The sequence below is a fragment of the Motacilla alba genome, chromosome 28 (genome assembly GCF_015832195.1).
Source record: "Motacilla alba alba isolate MOTALB_02 chromosome 28, Motacilla_alba_V1.0_pri, whole genome shotgun sequence".
In the NCBI taxonomy this organism is placed as follows: Eukaryota; Metazoa; Chordata; class Aves; order Passeriformes; family Motacillidae; genus Motacilla; species Motacilla alba.
This window is the reverse complement of record NC_052043.1, coordinates 2,730,774-2,747,828: the sequence shown is the minus strand read 5'-3', so window position 1 is coordinate 2,747,828 and position 17,055 is coordinate 2,730,774. Positions and strand designations below refer to the sequence as shown.

Genomic DNA, 17,055 nt, shown 5'->3' with positions numbered 1-17,055 from the left:
AAATTCATCCCAGATATCAATATATCATATCTAGGATTCACTGTTAGGTCCAAACACACAACTGCCTCCAAAGGCTTGGTTTTGTGAGGGACTTACAGTAACAGATTCCTCCATGTCCTTCTTGTTGAGGAGTGCATGATTGATTCGCAGAACAATCCAATCAAACAGAGCACTGTACAAGGACTTGGCCATGGAATCACGAGCTGTTATTGCCTGCAGATCAAACAATCTTCAGAACTTTGTTTAAAAAAATAATAATTTCTGTTTCAAACCAGTGTCACTCACAGGTTACAACCCCAGCAGATATAAATAAAACCACAATTTGCCTTTAATCCAAACTTCTAACTTTCCAACCATCCCTTACAAAATGTGAAAGTGTACCATAAAAGCTTTTTTAATCCAAAAAAAGCAAGTTTCAGTTATTTAAAATCACTCTACAAGTGCTTTTTACTCACCTCATTGAGACTATATGGCAAAATAAGCTTATCATTAGCAGTCACAGTTTTTCTTTTTGTTAGCACTTCCACCAGGATTTCCCGTTTAACCTTCAAAACAAGAGAGAACAAGAGCTGCTGTCACCATCAAGCTCCTGAAAGAGTTATTTGACTGCAGCAGTGGACATGCAACTTTAAAGCTCTTTGACAACAACCACATTTATCATCCATCAGTAGCTTTACAAGTCCTACAACTTGTTTAAATGATCGTGTTTACATTCATTCAGATGTTTCCCTGTGGTGGCAAAGAACACACCTACACTGAATCTATTCCTGCTCATCTCTGTGATAGGAGAGTCAACAGATTCTATTTCCATGCTGTAGGTTATATTCCATCTCTAACCCCAATAATCTCACTAATTTCATGTTTCCCCTCCCACAAGATGAATTTCGTGGATCACAAAGGAGATTTAGATCCAGCAATTGGGATATCTGAGCGAAATGCTGAGATAGAACATGACAAACAGCTGTATCACACATTAATGCTAAAGAGAAATACTCTACTTTCAACAGCTGGGAAAGAATGTCCAACACTTCAGGAGGTCCCACGTCCAACCCTTCATCCCGACCTGTGGCTTTCTTCTTGTATGTGACATTGCCCAAATAAAGAATAGCTGACAGTATTGAAAAGATCCTAAGGAGGAAAAATTGAATTATGTCAGAATTTTTGTTAAGAGAGTTCATTATGACAGGTTAGCAGACCTATTTCTACCTCAAGAATTAGTCTGTGGGCTCTCAAACACTCAGCTCTCCTCGTTCCCTACAGAATTACTTGGATCCTAACTGCTCATTGCAAGCCATGAGCAATAACTGCCAGTAAGAAAAGCTAACAGAATTGCACTTACTGTTTCTTTGTTGCTGAAAGGAAGCCAACCATCTCCATGGCTTGCTTTAATCTCTCAAATTCATGTCGGAGATCTTCCCCATCTTCAATTTTCAAGTTATGCTGCAAAGAGAAATAAAAAAAAAAAAAAAAAAAAGGCAAAGAGTGAAACCCAAACATCACAAAAAGCCCAGCACAATCTATTCTCCTTCCTTTCATCTTTGACCAACAGACAGACAACCCTTATCAATGCACTGGTAAATCACAGATTACCTGGTTGAGGTAGAAATAATCTTCAGGTTGCTTGAGGTGAAATTCTTTACGCTCTTCCTCATTGACTCCAAGTAGCAAATAATAAAAGACATGGTAGTTCCTGCAAAGTCAATGCATTTCTCTCATGAAAATATAGTGGATTTTCTTTTATTCTGTATAATTCAGATGCTCTTAAACTGCTGAATTGATGTTAACTCTCTTGGAAACTCTATTTCTCTCTTACCTTTCATCTTTTTCTTGAGAAACCAGACGAGATTTTTCAAGCAGGTATTTTTCAACCACAGCCCTGAGGAGCCACAGAAAGTGAAATAAGCATGAGGGCAAAAAGAAAAGACCTCAAAAAACATCAGACAGCAACTGCCAAGAGAGGTCAAATAATGAGATCTGCACTAGAATGTGCAAGAGAAGAGCTCAGACACTACTTTAAATCTAAACCAAGAATTTCAGTAGGCTCTACATTGTGACTGGAACAAAGAAATATCCAAGGAACACCTCTCTGCAGTGCTTGGGTTTAGTGCAGATAACTTAAAACAGGCAGACCAAGCAAGGGAAGTGCTGATGAAAATTGCCACGAGGAACAAGAGCCATAGAGTGGTAACAATGTGCTATTCTGAATGATTAACACATAAATGACAAGGCATGCCAAGGCAAGACCCCAGAAATATCCCAGATATCTGCCTGATTCTCATCCCAATAAATCTGCTGGATTTCTGTGCCAGTGAAGACATCAGAAGGGAAGCCAGCTAGCCAGCAAACCCCTTACAGGGTGACAAAGTAACCTAAATAAAAATTCCAAGTCCTTGACAAAGGATACAATGATTGAGGACAAAGTTTGAGCACCTTTTCCTCAGGCTGAAGACAAAACAAGTGTGTTCAAATTGTACCAATCTCCTGAGCTAGTGTGACTGAGTCTGAAAATATGTTAAATTTGTTCAGAATAACACTCAAGGCACATGTGGCACAGAGTTCCCAGTCGCTCAAGTTATTGCAAATGAGAAGAAATCCAAAGAAAAGAAACACTGGAGCATCAAGGTCAGGGATTGCTCATGACACTCCACAGTCCCTCAGAACCAGCAAATGTAGACATTAAATATCTCATGTTTTAAGACCTTCAGATACAAGCACACACATTTGGTTAAGTAATTTTATAGCTTTCTTTCTCTCTCTAGCTGATGTTTAAACTGTTTCTTTAAAATGGCTTCCTCAAATCTATTTCACTTCTCTCCACTCCTCTTAAAAATTCAGATCTTCTGTTTTTAAATGCAAAATGGAGAGGGCAGGGGGTGTTATGCAAAAGCCTTCATTTACCATGAAGGCAAAGATAAAGCAGCAGATCCTTAACATGAGCAAGCTGCACAGCAAAGTCAGAATGTTGAGCATCACCTGACAATTCCACACAGCTCAGTTCACAGAATTTTCATCTCCACAGCACCAAGCTATTTTCATATGAGCAGAGCCTCAACAAGGCAGCATTTTATGTCCAACAGAGGCTTCCCAGTTCCTAAAAGCACAGAGATCACCCCAGAACCAGCTCACCCTGTACTTACCCCCGGACAATACCATTCTCTAAATAGTTGACTTGAATGAACTTCCCAAAACGACTGGAGTTATTGTTATGTGCTGTTTTTGCATTTCCAAATGCCTGCAATAAAGCAAAACGAGTTAATTTTCAATCAAACTAAATACGTCAACGCACAGCTTCCCCAGCTCTTCTGTTCATTGTTCAGATTCCTGTTGGCTTTCAGAATAAATCAGAATATTGGGGGAATTACAGCACATAAACAGCAAAAAGGCAGCCTAGGAAGCCCCCATGCCCCTCACAGAACTGTATGTGTCCATTATCTCACCCCTGCAGTAATATTGGTGGGACTGAGAGAAGGGAATAACTCTTTTAGATATTTTCAGGAGTACAGCACAGGTAACCACAGGTAGAGAGTATAAATCAGCCTCAAGCAATAACAATTAGGATGTCAGAGAAGACATTCAGCAGGGTGAAACAGCACAACCACAGTGAAATCACCTCTTCCATACAAAAGTCACAAACCACATCCCATTCCCCCATGTATTGCTGCCACTGAAAAAAAAATCCCATTAAACACAGCTTTTCTTCAAGAGAGACAGGACATTAATATCTAATTTAAAAAGTTAGCTCAGGAATTTTCAAAGTTGTGTATTCAAAAAAACAGGAAAAGGACAAACAGAAAATTTTGGTTTACAGAACAACTCACAGGGCAGCTACTCTGCTGCACAACACTGAAAAATGGAGTTTTATGATGAGGTGCTAGGAAAGGAAAAATAGATATGGCACAAACCCTAACGATGCATTTCTAATTCTTCTAGCAGATCATGAGTCCTCTGACAGCTGCTAAGACACACATAACACAAAATCCTCTGCATGAGCCACACTTCAGAACTACAGAGGAAGCTTATTACATGTAAAAGTCCAGAACCATTAGTTACTGGGAATGTCTTTATCAACTCTTAACCATGCGTTCCAAGGGGAAGTATTGTGCCCAGTGGTGGCCCCTCAGTTCAGGAGGGACGTTGAGATGCTTGAGTGTGTCCAAAGGAGCAACGAGGCTGCTGAGGGGCTTGGAACACAAGCCGTGTGAAGAAAAACTGAGGCAGCTGGGGTTGTTCAGCCTGGAGAAAAGGAGACTCAGAGGTGACCTTGTCACTCTCTGCAGCTTCCTGAAGGGTGGCTGTGCTGAGCTGGGGTCGGTCTCTTTCTCCGGGCAGCAACAGACAGAACAAGAGGACACGGTCTCGAGCTGCAGCAAGGGAGATCCAGGCTGGAATTAAGGAGGAAGTTTTTCACAGAAAGAGTGGGCAAACACTGGAATCATCTGCCCAGGGAGGTGGTGGAGTCACCATCCCTGGATGTGTTTAAAAAAAGACTGGATGTGGCACTTGGTGCCATGATCTAGTTGAGGTGTTAGAACATGGCTTGGACTCGATGATCTTAAAGGTCTCTTCCAACCTAGAAATTCTGTGACTCTGTGGAAGGGAAGCTCGTCATCCTTCCACCAGACAGCATCTAAAGAAGGAAACCTCCCCAGAATGCAATTACTGCTCGGGGTGGACTATCCCAGCATCTCCTGCCACAGATATTTCCTCTCAAAGCTCCTAGCAGTGCAGTCCTCCAGGAGGAAATCCTCCTCCCTAGCACAGCAGCCTTGTGAAACGATGTGTGCAATGATTGCACAGAGCTGTGCAATCTCTTCCTCCACACACACAGACACACTCCCTGCCACATCCGGAGCACCGCGATGTGCGAGTGCTCTGCGCCCAGCTCAGAGCTGGCTGGGAAATGGATCTGTAGAAAACCTTTAGAGCTTGAGAGAAGCTGTACAGAGTGTGTATGTGTGTGTAAATTTTGAGACAAGAAAGGTTGATTTAGAAATGTTATGGATCTGTAGAAAACCTTCAGAGCTTGAGAGAAGCTGGACAGAGTGTGTATGTGTATGTAAATTTTGAGACAAGAAAGGTTGATTTAGAAATGTTATGGATCTGTAGAAAACCTTTAGAGCTTGAGAGAAGCTGTACAGAGTGTGTATGCGTGTGTAAATTTTGAGACAAGAAAGGTTGATTTAGAAATGTTATGGATCTGTAGAAAACCTTTAGAGCTTGAGAGAAGCTGGACAGAGTGTGTATGTGTGTAAATTTTGAGATAAGAAAGGTTGATTTAGAAATGTTATGGATCTGTAGAAAACCTTTAGAGCTTGAGAGGAGCTGGACAGAGTGTGTATCTGTGTGTAAATTTTGAGACAAGAAAGGTTGATTTAGAAATGTTATGGAATAGGATAGATAGTGTTGAGAGAGAAATGGAAATAGAAGTAAGTTTTAAATGATGGTTTTGTGAAAAACATTATAGATATTTTGGAGAAACAGAATTATGAAAGATGCATTAAGAGTTATGAGGGGTAATTTTTTGAGAGTATTCAATTTTTTCTGCTCAAGAGGTTACTGATTTATTTAAATGGGCTGATTGGTTTTTTATGATAACTTCAGAGTGGTAGGTGTTGTTGTCTATTAAAAACTTACTTTTCTCTTTGCTCCTCACTGGGACAACACGTCTTTTCCTACAAATCCATTTCCCACATGTGTACACCCAGCCCTGGTGTAGGGGCTATTTCCATGGAAAACACTGGCATTATCATTATCTGTATGTTAAAAGTCTTCCCTTCTCTTCTGGTTTTGATTTTGGTTTTTTGATTTTTTTTTAAGTACCTTAAGGGTTTCAGCAGTGCTGCAGTGGAAGTTTTGGGCCATTAATTCCAGACCAGGCTCTCCAAGCTCTCCCACAAGCAGATTTCTACCACTATCTCCATTCAGAGGATCTGAAAAAACTTCCTATACACTGGGAGAATGTCCATAATTCTTCAGACAACTGTTCTTCCTGACCTAAAGGAAGAAGCTGAAGGAGCTTTTCCTGTGCAGAGTAACAGTGCTGCAGCTCCAGAAAAATCAACAGGCTCCAGTAGGGAAAGGATTTGGTTCCAGAAGTGCTCCCAGATGGCTGAAGGGACAGGATTTGGTTCCAGAAGTGCTCCCAGATGGCTGAGGCTGAGCTCCAGCTCTGGATTTCCCAAGACCACACCACACATGTCACAGTGCCAACAGCATCCCCGCTCAGATTTTTCAAAGCAAGCATTGCCCAGCCACCAATATCTCTTTGCAGCATTTTTCCACCAATGTATCACCCAGATTTCCCTTTTTTAGAGGCCATTTTGCATGCATATGCATATTAATAGAGGAATAAAATCCAGGTCAGCTCCCTGCAGTTGCCAAAGCAGCAGTGAAAGTCCTGTGACATCAGCACAGTGAATTGTCAGTAAATCAAACCCCTCTTCCTCTCCAGGACAGTGGCTCAGCTCCTGCTCTCTGCAGAACACCATCCAACTTCCCATTCTGGGCTTTGGGAAATCTGCTGCAGTGAACTTTGCCAGGCTACAGAGTAATGGACTTGCAAAATGATCCCAGAAAACATTTTTATAAAGTTTTCCAACTTCAGCCACCAGTGAACTCTCAGTTCACCAGCCACGTCCAAGAAGCCAAATCACAGTACAGCTAAATTTGCAACATTTTTTATTAATAAATATTTTTGGCATTATAGAGTTAAGAAATCCCATAACAGGCTTCCTGAAAAACTTTTCTTAGTGATTACTCATGTAAGCAATGAATACAGTTTAAAACTAAAGGCTCTTATGATCTCATGTGTCTGGTATTTAGTCAAAGCACACAGCAAATTCTTAAAAGCTGATCTAATATTAACAGTTTTTAGGAAAGTTTTCATGTACCCATTTCCTCAGAAGAGCCTTTAACATCTACAACTTTTTAAAGAACCTTCCAAGTCAGGAAATATTCTGGGTGGGTTTTTTGGTTTTTTTTTTTAGTAACATTTAACTTTAATGACTGGTACCATGTTCTTCAAAATACTTTGAAGAGCACAAAATAAATTCACAAGAAAATTTCAGCTAAAGATAACTAATCCTTTATATGAGCAAACCCCATCCACTGTTTTCCTTTGTGAGTCCATGAGAAGACAAAACCAAAAAACTAAAACGAAATCACTGCAATGCACAACACCAGCTGAATAAAACAGGGTGAGTCAAAAATAGCAGAGCCATGGTAGAAGGAATCAGAGCTGGGACAGCCTATTCTGGGAGGCAGGAAGTCATTCAACCCATCACCTTGGAATGCAAGAGCCAGAAACTGGAGCCCGACACTTATAACTCTTGCAACAGGGATAGATATAAAAGTATGCAGAAAATCACCTAATTCTCCTTTTATTTGTTAAAAAAAAACTCAAAAAAACTAAACAGCAAAACCAAAACAACAAAACCCCAACCCCCACACACATGCTCCCAGCGTGTACCTCAGGAACACAACAAAAATCTCATTTAATTGTTTCATAAGAATTGCCAAAATCTGAGAAAGCTGCTGGGAGCTTGATGTAAAGCACTCAGCTCCACGGCAGAACCAGCCCTGCACACAGACCCAGCTTCCAACGTGGAGACTCCACTTCCACCCACCAGCAGAGGAAATGACTCCTTCAGAGCTGAGCTTGGTTTGATTTAGCGGTTTAAGTGGTCCTTACAACCATGCTGTGAAGTATCCACTCACCAACAGGAAATTCAGGGTAATTTTGCAACTCCTCCTGCTGGGGGATGTCCTGGGAACTCCCATCAATCCCCCTGGCAGGACTGAATGAAGAACAAGGTGATTTTTCCCCAAGAGGTGTGTGCAGCAGGGGAAAGCGAGCAACACCACATTTCTACCAGAAAAACCAGTGCCATGCAAACAAATGGAAAAAGATGCTCCATTCCTCCTCTGATTGGGATTCTTAAAGCAAAGCCAAGCAGATAATGGCCTCAAAACAAGCACTTTCCCTGGAACAGAGCAGGCTGCACCCACAAGGTGCACATGCAGGCTTTTGATGCCTCAGGTTTGAGTTTTTCTATGTTTCAGATTCTGTGCTGCTTTAGTGGGTGGGTCTGGGCTTCACATGAGGGGATGCTGAGCTCTCTGCACAGAGCAGGGACACAAAACAATTCCTGCTCCAGCTGGGGACCAAGGACAAATGATCCAAATCTCAGCCCAAGAGCACAAACAGCGTGGAATGAAGAGAGAAAAACAAGGATGGGACTGCATGGGCTGGGGCTGGAATTGGACAATGAACTGCAAGATGCAAATGGAGCAGAACTGACAAAAGTGAGAGACCCCGTGAGTGGTTGTGCATTTTGTGACCATTTTGGTTCATCTTGGGTGGTTGGGCTCTTGTGCTGCCCAAGGTGGATCCATTGAGGCCTTCTAATAAATCCCTGCTTTATTCTTTAACTCTGTCTAGTCCCTGCTCTAGGTCAGCCTTCACCAGGCATCACTTTGATGGCAAATAGAAACGAAAACCAGAGCTGAAGCTCCACGGAGCTCCAGCCCATCTCATCCCAAAGGCACCAGCACAGTGGGCCTGCCATGAGGGAAACAGAACTGGCAGCAAATTGTTCTGCTCTTCTCCACAGAAGTCTAAAGCATAGAACTTGCTATGATTAAATTTTAAAAGTTTTTAAATCTGCTGAGTTCTAGAAAATCTGATCTGCCCCCACTTGATTGTGCTGCCAATAATAATTCTTCTTTAGAAGACCAATTAATAAAAGCTTCCTGTTGGAATTTCCATTTTATTTGGCCTTAATTCTTTCCAAAGACTGGTTCAGCATGATTGAGAAACCAGAATACATCCAGATGGGAATAAGCAATGATTTTCAAAATAACACATGAAGAATTATGACACCCCAAATATTTTCATCTGTCAAACTCCTCTCAGCTCCCATTTCAGAGGGAAATGAACTTCCAGCACACTCAAAAAGTAACTGAAATTCTGTAATAAACAGGACACTGAGGGTTACAACTTAACAACAGACAGCCAAGGGAAGCTCTGCTGCCAGAAAACAAAGCTCCCACCCCCTCTGTTCCCTCACCACAAGTTCCTATCCCCTAACTCAATTTTCTGCTACTTTACTAAATTAAGTGGCTGGAAGATTAAGTGAACTTTAGGTTTCCAAAATAAATTCAGAGTCTTAGATAGCATGCTGTGCATTTTATAGCTGAAACACCCAGTTAAGCCATTTTTCCCTGATGAAAGGAAAATATAAATTTATTGGAAACTTCTTCAGTGTGTATGGAAAGGTTTGTATTGTTTGAGACTATAAAATAAACGAAGGTTTGATTCATTACTCCCAATTTGACCCAAATAACAGTTCCCCAAGGTTTGATTCACCATTCCAAATTTGACTGAAATAGTTCCCAAGTGTAAATTTCTTCTTAGGATTTCAATCATAAGTAACTTTTGAACTTAGTCAATACAAGAAGGCAAAGCTTCAAGTCAGGGAAGTGTATTTTAATTATTACATTTAGAAAAGGTTGAAAACGTTAGGAGTATCTTAAAACAGAGCTTATATTTATCTTCCCACCAGTTTTAAAGAAACTGGAGATGATCTCCCTTAGCCTGGAGATAGAATTAAAACAAAGAAGAAAACAACAAACCATAATGTGAGAGCAATTCCTATATAGGAGAAGCAACTGAATGTCCATGAACTGCTAAAGACCAGCACAAAGCTCAGCTTTAGGCACCACTGTCCAGGGAACCAGGCTCACTTCCTGATCCTTCTTCTCTGGAAAGCTGCAAGCAGTGCCAAACATAATCAGAATTATTGCAATTGGTCTCTGCTTGTGAGCTCCCCTACAAGGAACCTTTTAAGCAACTCAATTGGGTGCTGGGATGGAGCAGGAAGTGTCAGAGCTGCCCCATGACCACTCTCCTCTCACAGCCCATGTGACAGCACTCGGGCTGATACCGTGGTAATTTTTAACTCCATTGTCTCAGCATCAGGGCTTTCATCTCTCAGATGTTTGACAAGGCAACATCAAGCAACATTTAACATCAAATCTTTCATGGTCCAGCTCTAACTCCATTCTTCAGGCTAGAAATTGTAATCAAGGAGCAGAAACATTAAGAATAGTTTATCTGTAAACCGTTCAGAGATTTGAACTCAGATTAATCTGCCAACTCAGAAACAGGATTCAGTAAGAAATGTTTCGGTTCCCTAAGCATGAAAAGATAAAATCATAAATCCACCTCCATAACACCCTAATTGTGCTCAACCCTCTGTGCCAGAAACAGCTGCTTTAACCCCTTGAACTTTTACACAAGGTCAGCCTACAAACAGCCCCATTTTACTTAGGTAGCAGAAAAATAAGAGATAACTAAAATGAGGAAGTTCTGACCCAGAATGCAACCCACTTCTACATCATGGAAGTTTTTAGTCAAAAACACATTTTCAACTGTGATGAAGATTCAGAATAAAACTTCAAAGTTAAACAGAGCATTCTCAAATAGTCTGGGCACACTAAAATTGTTTGTGCAAAAAAACCCCAGAAACATCCATTTAAGAAAAATTCCCTTGTAGCACTTCAGTTCCCTTCAGTAAAAACCCAAAATGAGTCACCACGGATGGATTTAGAAGTGACCAGTTTTAAGAGGAGCCTGCAGTCAGTTGAACTTCCACAAAGCAACGTAAGCTTTCTGTGCATCCCTCCCCAGGACCAAGAGTTGACTTTTTTTTTAAAATTATGCTTAGTGACTGAAATTGGGAAACAAGGAAGCTTCACTGTCAGCTGAATCAGCCCTGAGGCATCAAAACAGGAGAACTGGATTTTACCTCTTATGTTCTCAGCCTACAGGATGCACACTGAACATAAATGAACATCTATTCAATTCCAAAAGACTGTTTTCTCATGAAAAGTATTGCCAAATGCTATGGGGAAGTCTGAAGACATTGTGGTACTTAAGACAACCAGTCTTAGCACAGAGAAACACAAATATCTCTTTATGAGCATGCCCCAGCTTCACACAGCCTGTGACTCCAACAAAGTCATGAATTTTAGATCTGAGCCCAGGAATACATGCATTTGTCACTCAGCAGACAAACAGGCACACGGGACCTTAAATCTCTGCCTGGTTTGACACAGCTGTACCAGGTCTGTAGACGAGGATATGAAAGACCTAAATCTATCAAAGGCAAAGAGATCAGCTGATCAAGCAGGGCTTTCCAGTGTGACCCCTTCCTGTTTTCTGTTTAGAATTGCAAACTTGAACTCCAGCAACCAAAAAGCCTCAATTTTACTTCTTCTTTCAAGCAGCTGAAAGCAACACAAAAAAGAACTTGCATATATTCCTCATTCTTTACAGAAGAGCCTTAAGAAAAGCTTGAACTTTTTTTTATGAAGGAGTTACCACATTTGAAACTAAACCTAAAAATTACAAGAATGGTGTTGAAGCTCTTTGCTGTTGAAGATTTTGTTATGGGTGAGCACTACATCCATCCACACTTCTGGAGTTATTCCTTTAAGAGGGTAAAAGGCCTAACAGATCAGTTTAAGTTTATCCTGACATTACCTAACACAGGGCCAGCTGTACCCCCTCCTTCTCACATGTTTAGTTTTGCTTTCTGTTGGAAATGCTGTAATAATCAAAGCCAAAACAGACTCCTACTTTCTCCCCAACTCAAAATATTGCTCTCTTCCACAAACAGCCAAACAGCTGTAGAAATAACTCCCTCAAAAAGCGAGTTCAGTAAAAAGCTCACACACAAAGGCAGGATCACACCAAGTAGCTGATGTTTCAGTGGAACAATATGTATGAAAAATTTGCTTCTGATTTGATTCAAATGCCATCAAAACTTTCAGATGGAAAACACAGGTAACCTCAGCCCCACATTACTGATGTTCAGTGGTACAAAGTTAAGTGACATACAAATTACAAGCAACAGGAAGTCAAGTGAATGTGACAATGAAAATCAAATAGAAGCAGTTGGGTAGCGCTGCCAAGCTTAACTGCGGGCCAGTGACGTTGAAACCTGCACCAAGAAACAAGCCTAAACCACTGACATTTTAAGCCTAAACCAAGCAGGCGACTCGGAAGTAGCATTAAACAGCAGTTATTTGAAGTTTTAAAAAAACAATTTGCAGGGAAGGCAACTTGAACATGAATTTACCTCCAGAACTGGTCCAGCTCCCAGAATGGTTCTCTCCACACCACTGGCGTACCCTTTCTGGCTCAGTGCCGTGAGGCAGTGAATTAAGAAGTTTGTGCTTTGGGTTTTCCCAGACCCACTTTCACCTGATATAACGATGCACTGATTAACATGTTTTTTAAGCATTGTGTGATAGGCCACATCAGCAATGGCAAAAATATGAGGCTCCAACTTCCCAAGCTGATGGTTCTCATACAGCTTGACATACTTGGGGTTATAAATGGGCAGGAACTTGAAGGGGTTAATTGCAATCAGGATACTTCCTGCGTAAGTGTAGATTCTGTGCTTTAGGAAGCGGCACTTGAGATTCTCCAGGAGCGTTGTCTCGGTCAGGTTGGGCAGGTTGCAAAGGTCATCAAAGTCCTCCTGGTGCCAGGGCAGAAAACCCCTCTCCACCAAGCGCCGGGCATCCGTCTCCTTGGAGAGCAGCTGCATCTGCACGTACTTGATGGAGCCATCAGTGTTCCTCTCCTGCAGGAGGAAGTAGTACCCATCCTTCTGCGGGTGCTCGTCCTGAGCGCGCCGAGGCCAAAGCAAAACCCTGTGCACAGGAGAATCGTTGATGTCAAGTACCCATTCTTCTCCACCTGATTCTTTCACCTCCACAAGCACATAATGTTTGGAGACATCCAAGTTTAAGATGTTAATCACATCCTTGATGACATCTGATGACGTACTGTCCTTGGTCGCTGTCACTTTGCAGCAGGGAGCACTTTCTGTTGAGAGTTGGGGGTAAATCTGAAGATTATAGGCTGCCTTTGCCTGGCAAACTGCACTGTCAGCATCTTTTAAACTCATTCTGTCCCCAGATGGGCTTCAGTCTTCCACCCCTGCTTAATATGCAGTGCCCATTGTCTGAAAAAAAAAAAATTAAAAAAACAGGTGTTAAAAAGTGTGTACAACAGGTATTAGGGCAAGGTGTTATTTTCTGCAGGATGAGAATCCAGTTATTACACAGTGTGTTTGCTCTTTAATAACTTACTACCAGTGATATTATTTCTAACAGCCTGTTTGGGAAATCCTATGGAGTGGAGAGCTGCCACAGCACCCAGCCTCCTTTCACTTCTCCTTCTATTCCCATGCCACCCCTTCCTCCCTGTCATGGCCCTCCAGAATTCATCCAGCCAATGCAAAACAAACCAGGATCAATGTCCAAACTAAAACTTCCTCATTTCCCCAGGTTAGTTTTAGCCCAGATGTTTTCCTTGACCTGGTCCACATAAACATTTATCTACCCTCCCACAGAAACTCTTCCTTAAAGCTGCACCAGCAGTTTGAGGCAGAAACAGGGTTTGGTCACTTCTTAATTCAGCAGTGAGTTTAGAGCACCCTTGAGTTACGGCAGAGGATCAGTGCACGCAGAGACAAGGAAGAAGATGGTTCTGACGCTGCTGAGATCCACTTTTTTTCCCTCCTTATTTTCCCTAACTGAGCTCTTTCCATGAGAAGTACAAGACAGGTACAGGACCTACCCCACTGAGCTCTCAGGAAGCCCCCAGCTGCCTGGAGCAGGCACTGCTGTCAGCCTCCTCTAACACACCACAGGGATCTCCTCAACACGGGTCATTTACACAGCCAAGAGACTGCTCCTTCCACTTGAGAGAACCACATCCTTGCTACAGAGGAGCTGAACATGACTTTTATCTTCCATTTTAGGCAACAAAGTAAAGTCAAGTCTTATTGCCACTACTTTTCAGCAGTAAACAAGATCCTAAATAACCCACTTCATTCACAAGCCTTTGTACCCATCACATCAACTCCTTCCTCACCGGGTTCAGGAACCTCATTCACACATCTCCAAAAATCATTCATCACAATGGCTTTTTCCTCCCTTCAGCCTTGATGCAGGCCAGACAGTACCTCCAGCCTACCACCATCCTCAGAAGCCAGCCTCTTCCTCACTGCCAAGTTAAAAGTCTCCAGACTCTGTTACATCTGTGCCTTCACCAGTGATTTTCCTCTCATCTGCAGTTTGGTGGCCCCAGGTCACCAGGACTAAGTCTGTCCATGCTGCTTTAGCTCCACAGCTCCTTGCTTATCAAGGGGTACTAAAGGAGAAGGATAATGAAGTACCCCTTTGTTTCAGCAGTCTGTAAAACTTCATACTGAGAATAGCAGTTCAATTTTTGTTTCAAGAACAAAGTGTTCTAATTATACACTGACATGCCAAATACATTTTAAAAAAAGAGGAAAGAGGCAGAGAAATGCCAAAGAAGTTACTTTTTGCCACTAAACAACTGCACAGGAACTTGCACAAGGCCACAGAGAGTAATCATTTCAAATTAAAATCAGTAGAGCTGGAGGCTTTTAGCTGCCACTTCCAGTGCAAGTAATGAATCACTTCACAAAACATATGACCTAGCTGTGGCTCATGAACAGCCTCTGAGGAGGGAGCTGTGCTTCAGGGACTCTGCACAGACAGCTTACAGCAGACACTGCCACACAAGCGGGATCATTTGTAGTGGCTACTCATCAAAAGGAAGGCTGAATAAGCCACAGATGGCAAGACTAACCACAATACATCTCTGATCAAACTGTATGATCCACCCAAAAATGTTTTTCCTCATTAAATGTCATTCCCTGTTCATTAAGGAGGACTGGTTCCAAGAACCAGGCCATACAAAGGCTGCAGCAGTGAGCTCCAAGTGCCCTCTCCATTTCCTGTAAGTGCCACTGATCACTAAAGAAGTCTGAAGCACCTCTGAATTAAGCGAGTGTTAAGCATTCTTATAAAAGCTCAAACCTTGACACAAAGCAGAATGTACAGCAGACTGCTGCTCATGGGCAAGATCCACCTGAGCACAGACAGAAAAACAGAACAGTGACCATTTTCCTCTGCAGCTACTCAGCCAGTTGAAGGGACACAGCCTTTTGCAGACTTCCTTTTTCCACTCCCCAGCAAGGAGTTTCAGACACACAGTCTGCTCAGTTAGAGGAAGTCCCTCAGTCAACACTGCAGCCACAAACAGCTCCCTGAAAAACCTTGCAGCAGCCTTTTGCCAGCACAGAAGAGCTGAACCTCAGTGCTGACCTGTGACTTTACCAACACACATTTCCTAACCTTTGTCTCATGTCAGCCACCAAAATCTGGGACATTGCTCAAGATCCCAGCTCACGCTTCCCAAAGGGGAAATCAGAGTGCAGATGCCACTTCTCAACAAGTGACAAACCCAAGGCCAGTAGGGTCTGCCCAAGTGTGTACAACTGGAAAATTCAATTTTTCCCTCTGAGACTGCCCAGATATTGCAGAGGTCTGAGGAAAACCTGCTGGTCCCCTACTACTTGTGATTTACTTAGAAAGGATATGAAATTTATTTGATGACAGTACTGCTCTGAAAGAGACAGACCTCTGGCTACCCACTAAACAATTTTTCAAGCCACAAATTAGAACATAAAAGCAAAAGAGCATTCACTGGACAGATCATAAATCGGTTACCTAATGAGTCCCAGTATTCAACTAAGGACAGGTGTCTTCAAGCAATTGGAGGGCGAGTTCCTAGTGAAGCTGGGTTGCTGGCATTAAAGTAAACATTTTCATGATGGTTCTAAAAAAAACAAAAGAGTTACTGATAAATAACATAGCACAGATGGAGAAGGCAGCAAGTGAACAAGAAGTTAAATCAATTATATAGTTTAGTAATATAGGAGCAAGAAAACAACTGGTTAACAAATTCCTGCTGAGTTTACAGATATATAAAACTTCAACTTTATCCAAGAACCAATCTGTATCAGAGGGATGGAAGGGGAGCTCTCCTGAAATAGGTTTGAAAGCACAGCAAGGAATTCTTTGAACATGGTTACCATAGCCCCACAAGTATGACAGTGAATGCAATCTCCAGATAAACATAAATTAATATTTCGTTAGGCAGCCATATCACCCTTGTACCCAGAAGATACAGGACGAACACAGCATCTAGAACAAATGCAAATTTCAATTAAGGAGCTGAGGGCAGCAACAAGAAGAACAAACCCAAATCTGTTAGAAAATACCCCCCTCACAGGCAAACACCCTGCAAGCTTTGTCTGCAAGGAGCACACAGAGGACACTGTTATCAGGGCAGCCCTTGCACGGGACCTGCAGTTGGGTACAACCACCAGGCTGGAGGACAAAGCCACAGCACAGGGCAGAGGCTGGAACTCACAGCTAAACAAACCCAGGCAAACACGAGACATAAACATCAGCAGAAGGTTAAACTGCACTGCAAAAACTGAACTGACACCAATGAGGCCTGGCTGCCAAACCTCTTTTTAGAAAATCAGCCAGCCCCCAGTAACCAAGTTAATTAGAAGAGTTAATTAGGTACCACCCTCTTGTTTATGTCAAGAACAGTCTGAAAAGAGGATTGCAACTATTCCTTCTCATTTTATGATGTCCAATTTTTTAGACAATCTTAAGCAATTGAAATATTTTTTTCAGTGTGATTTGTGCTCATCATGGAAGCACAAGTCAGAATTCAGGTGCAGAGAATACTGGAAGTAAAAGAAGAAATACAAGAAAGAAAGTAATACTGAAACCATGCACATCAGCAGGCAAACCCTGCAGCCCAACCACCACTGCCGGGCTCTGTCTGGAGGTGGAAATTCTGCAGTTACCTCAAGTTCTTTCAATACCTTTTCTTATAAGGAATCCCTTTGCAATATATGGAAGAGGAAAAAAAATCTGTAAGTCTACTTTTTGCTCAGACAATTTTAGTAACAAAACAAAAAAAAAAAAAATCCGACTCTAGATGGTAATTTTGATGGTATTTTGTAAGGTTTTTCTAGACTTCTTGAAGCCAATTAATTTTTTAATAGGCATTAAAGCCAACAGTGGCCACTTGGTAACAGAGTGGAACTCCAGCAGAGAGTTTTGCCCCAGTCAGTGCAGGGTATC

General features: G+C 42.0%; 1 protein-coding gene across 9 annotated transcripts in view; it reads right to left on the bottom strand.

Annotated features, from left to right (window-relative positions):
* Positions 1–17,055, bottom strand: part of MYO9B (myosin IXB) — a 44,081-nt gene that overhangs the window by 23,110 nt on the left and 3,916 nt on the right. For all 9 annotated transcript variants that reach the window (XM_038163864.1, XM_038163865.1, XM_038163867.1 and 6 more), the window contains exons 2-10: positions 15,619–15,727; positions 12,144–13,037; positions 3,138–3,232; positions 1,814–1,876; positions 1,591–1,690; positions 1,340–1,440; positions 999–1,128; positions 456–545; positions 97–213 (exon numbers count right to left, since the gene is read on the bottom strand). In XM_038163864.1, coding sequence (XP_038019792.1) covers positions 97–213; positions 456–545; positions 999–1,128; positions 1,340–1,440; positions 1,591–1,690; positions 1,814–1,876; positions 3,138–3,232; positions 12,144–12,980 — 1,533 coding nt within the window. In that variant the 5' untranslated portion in view covers positions 12,981–13,037; positions 15,619–15,727. The remainder of the gene's footprint in view (positions 1–96; positions 214–455; positions 546–998; positions 1,129–1,339; positions 1,441–1,590; positions 1,691–1,813; positions 1,877–3,137; positions 3,233–12,143; positions 13,038–15,618; positions 15,728–17,055) is intronic.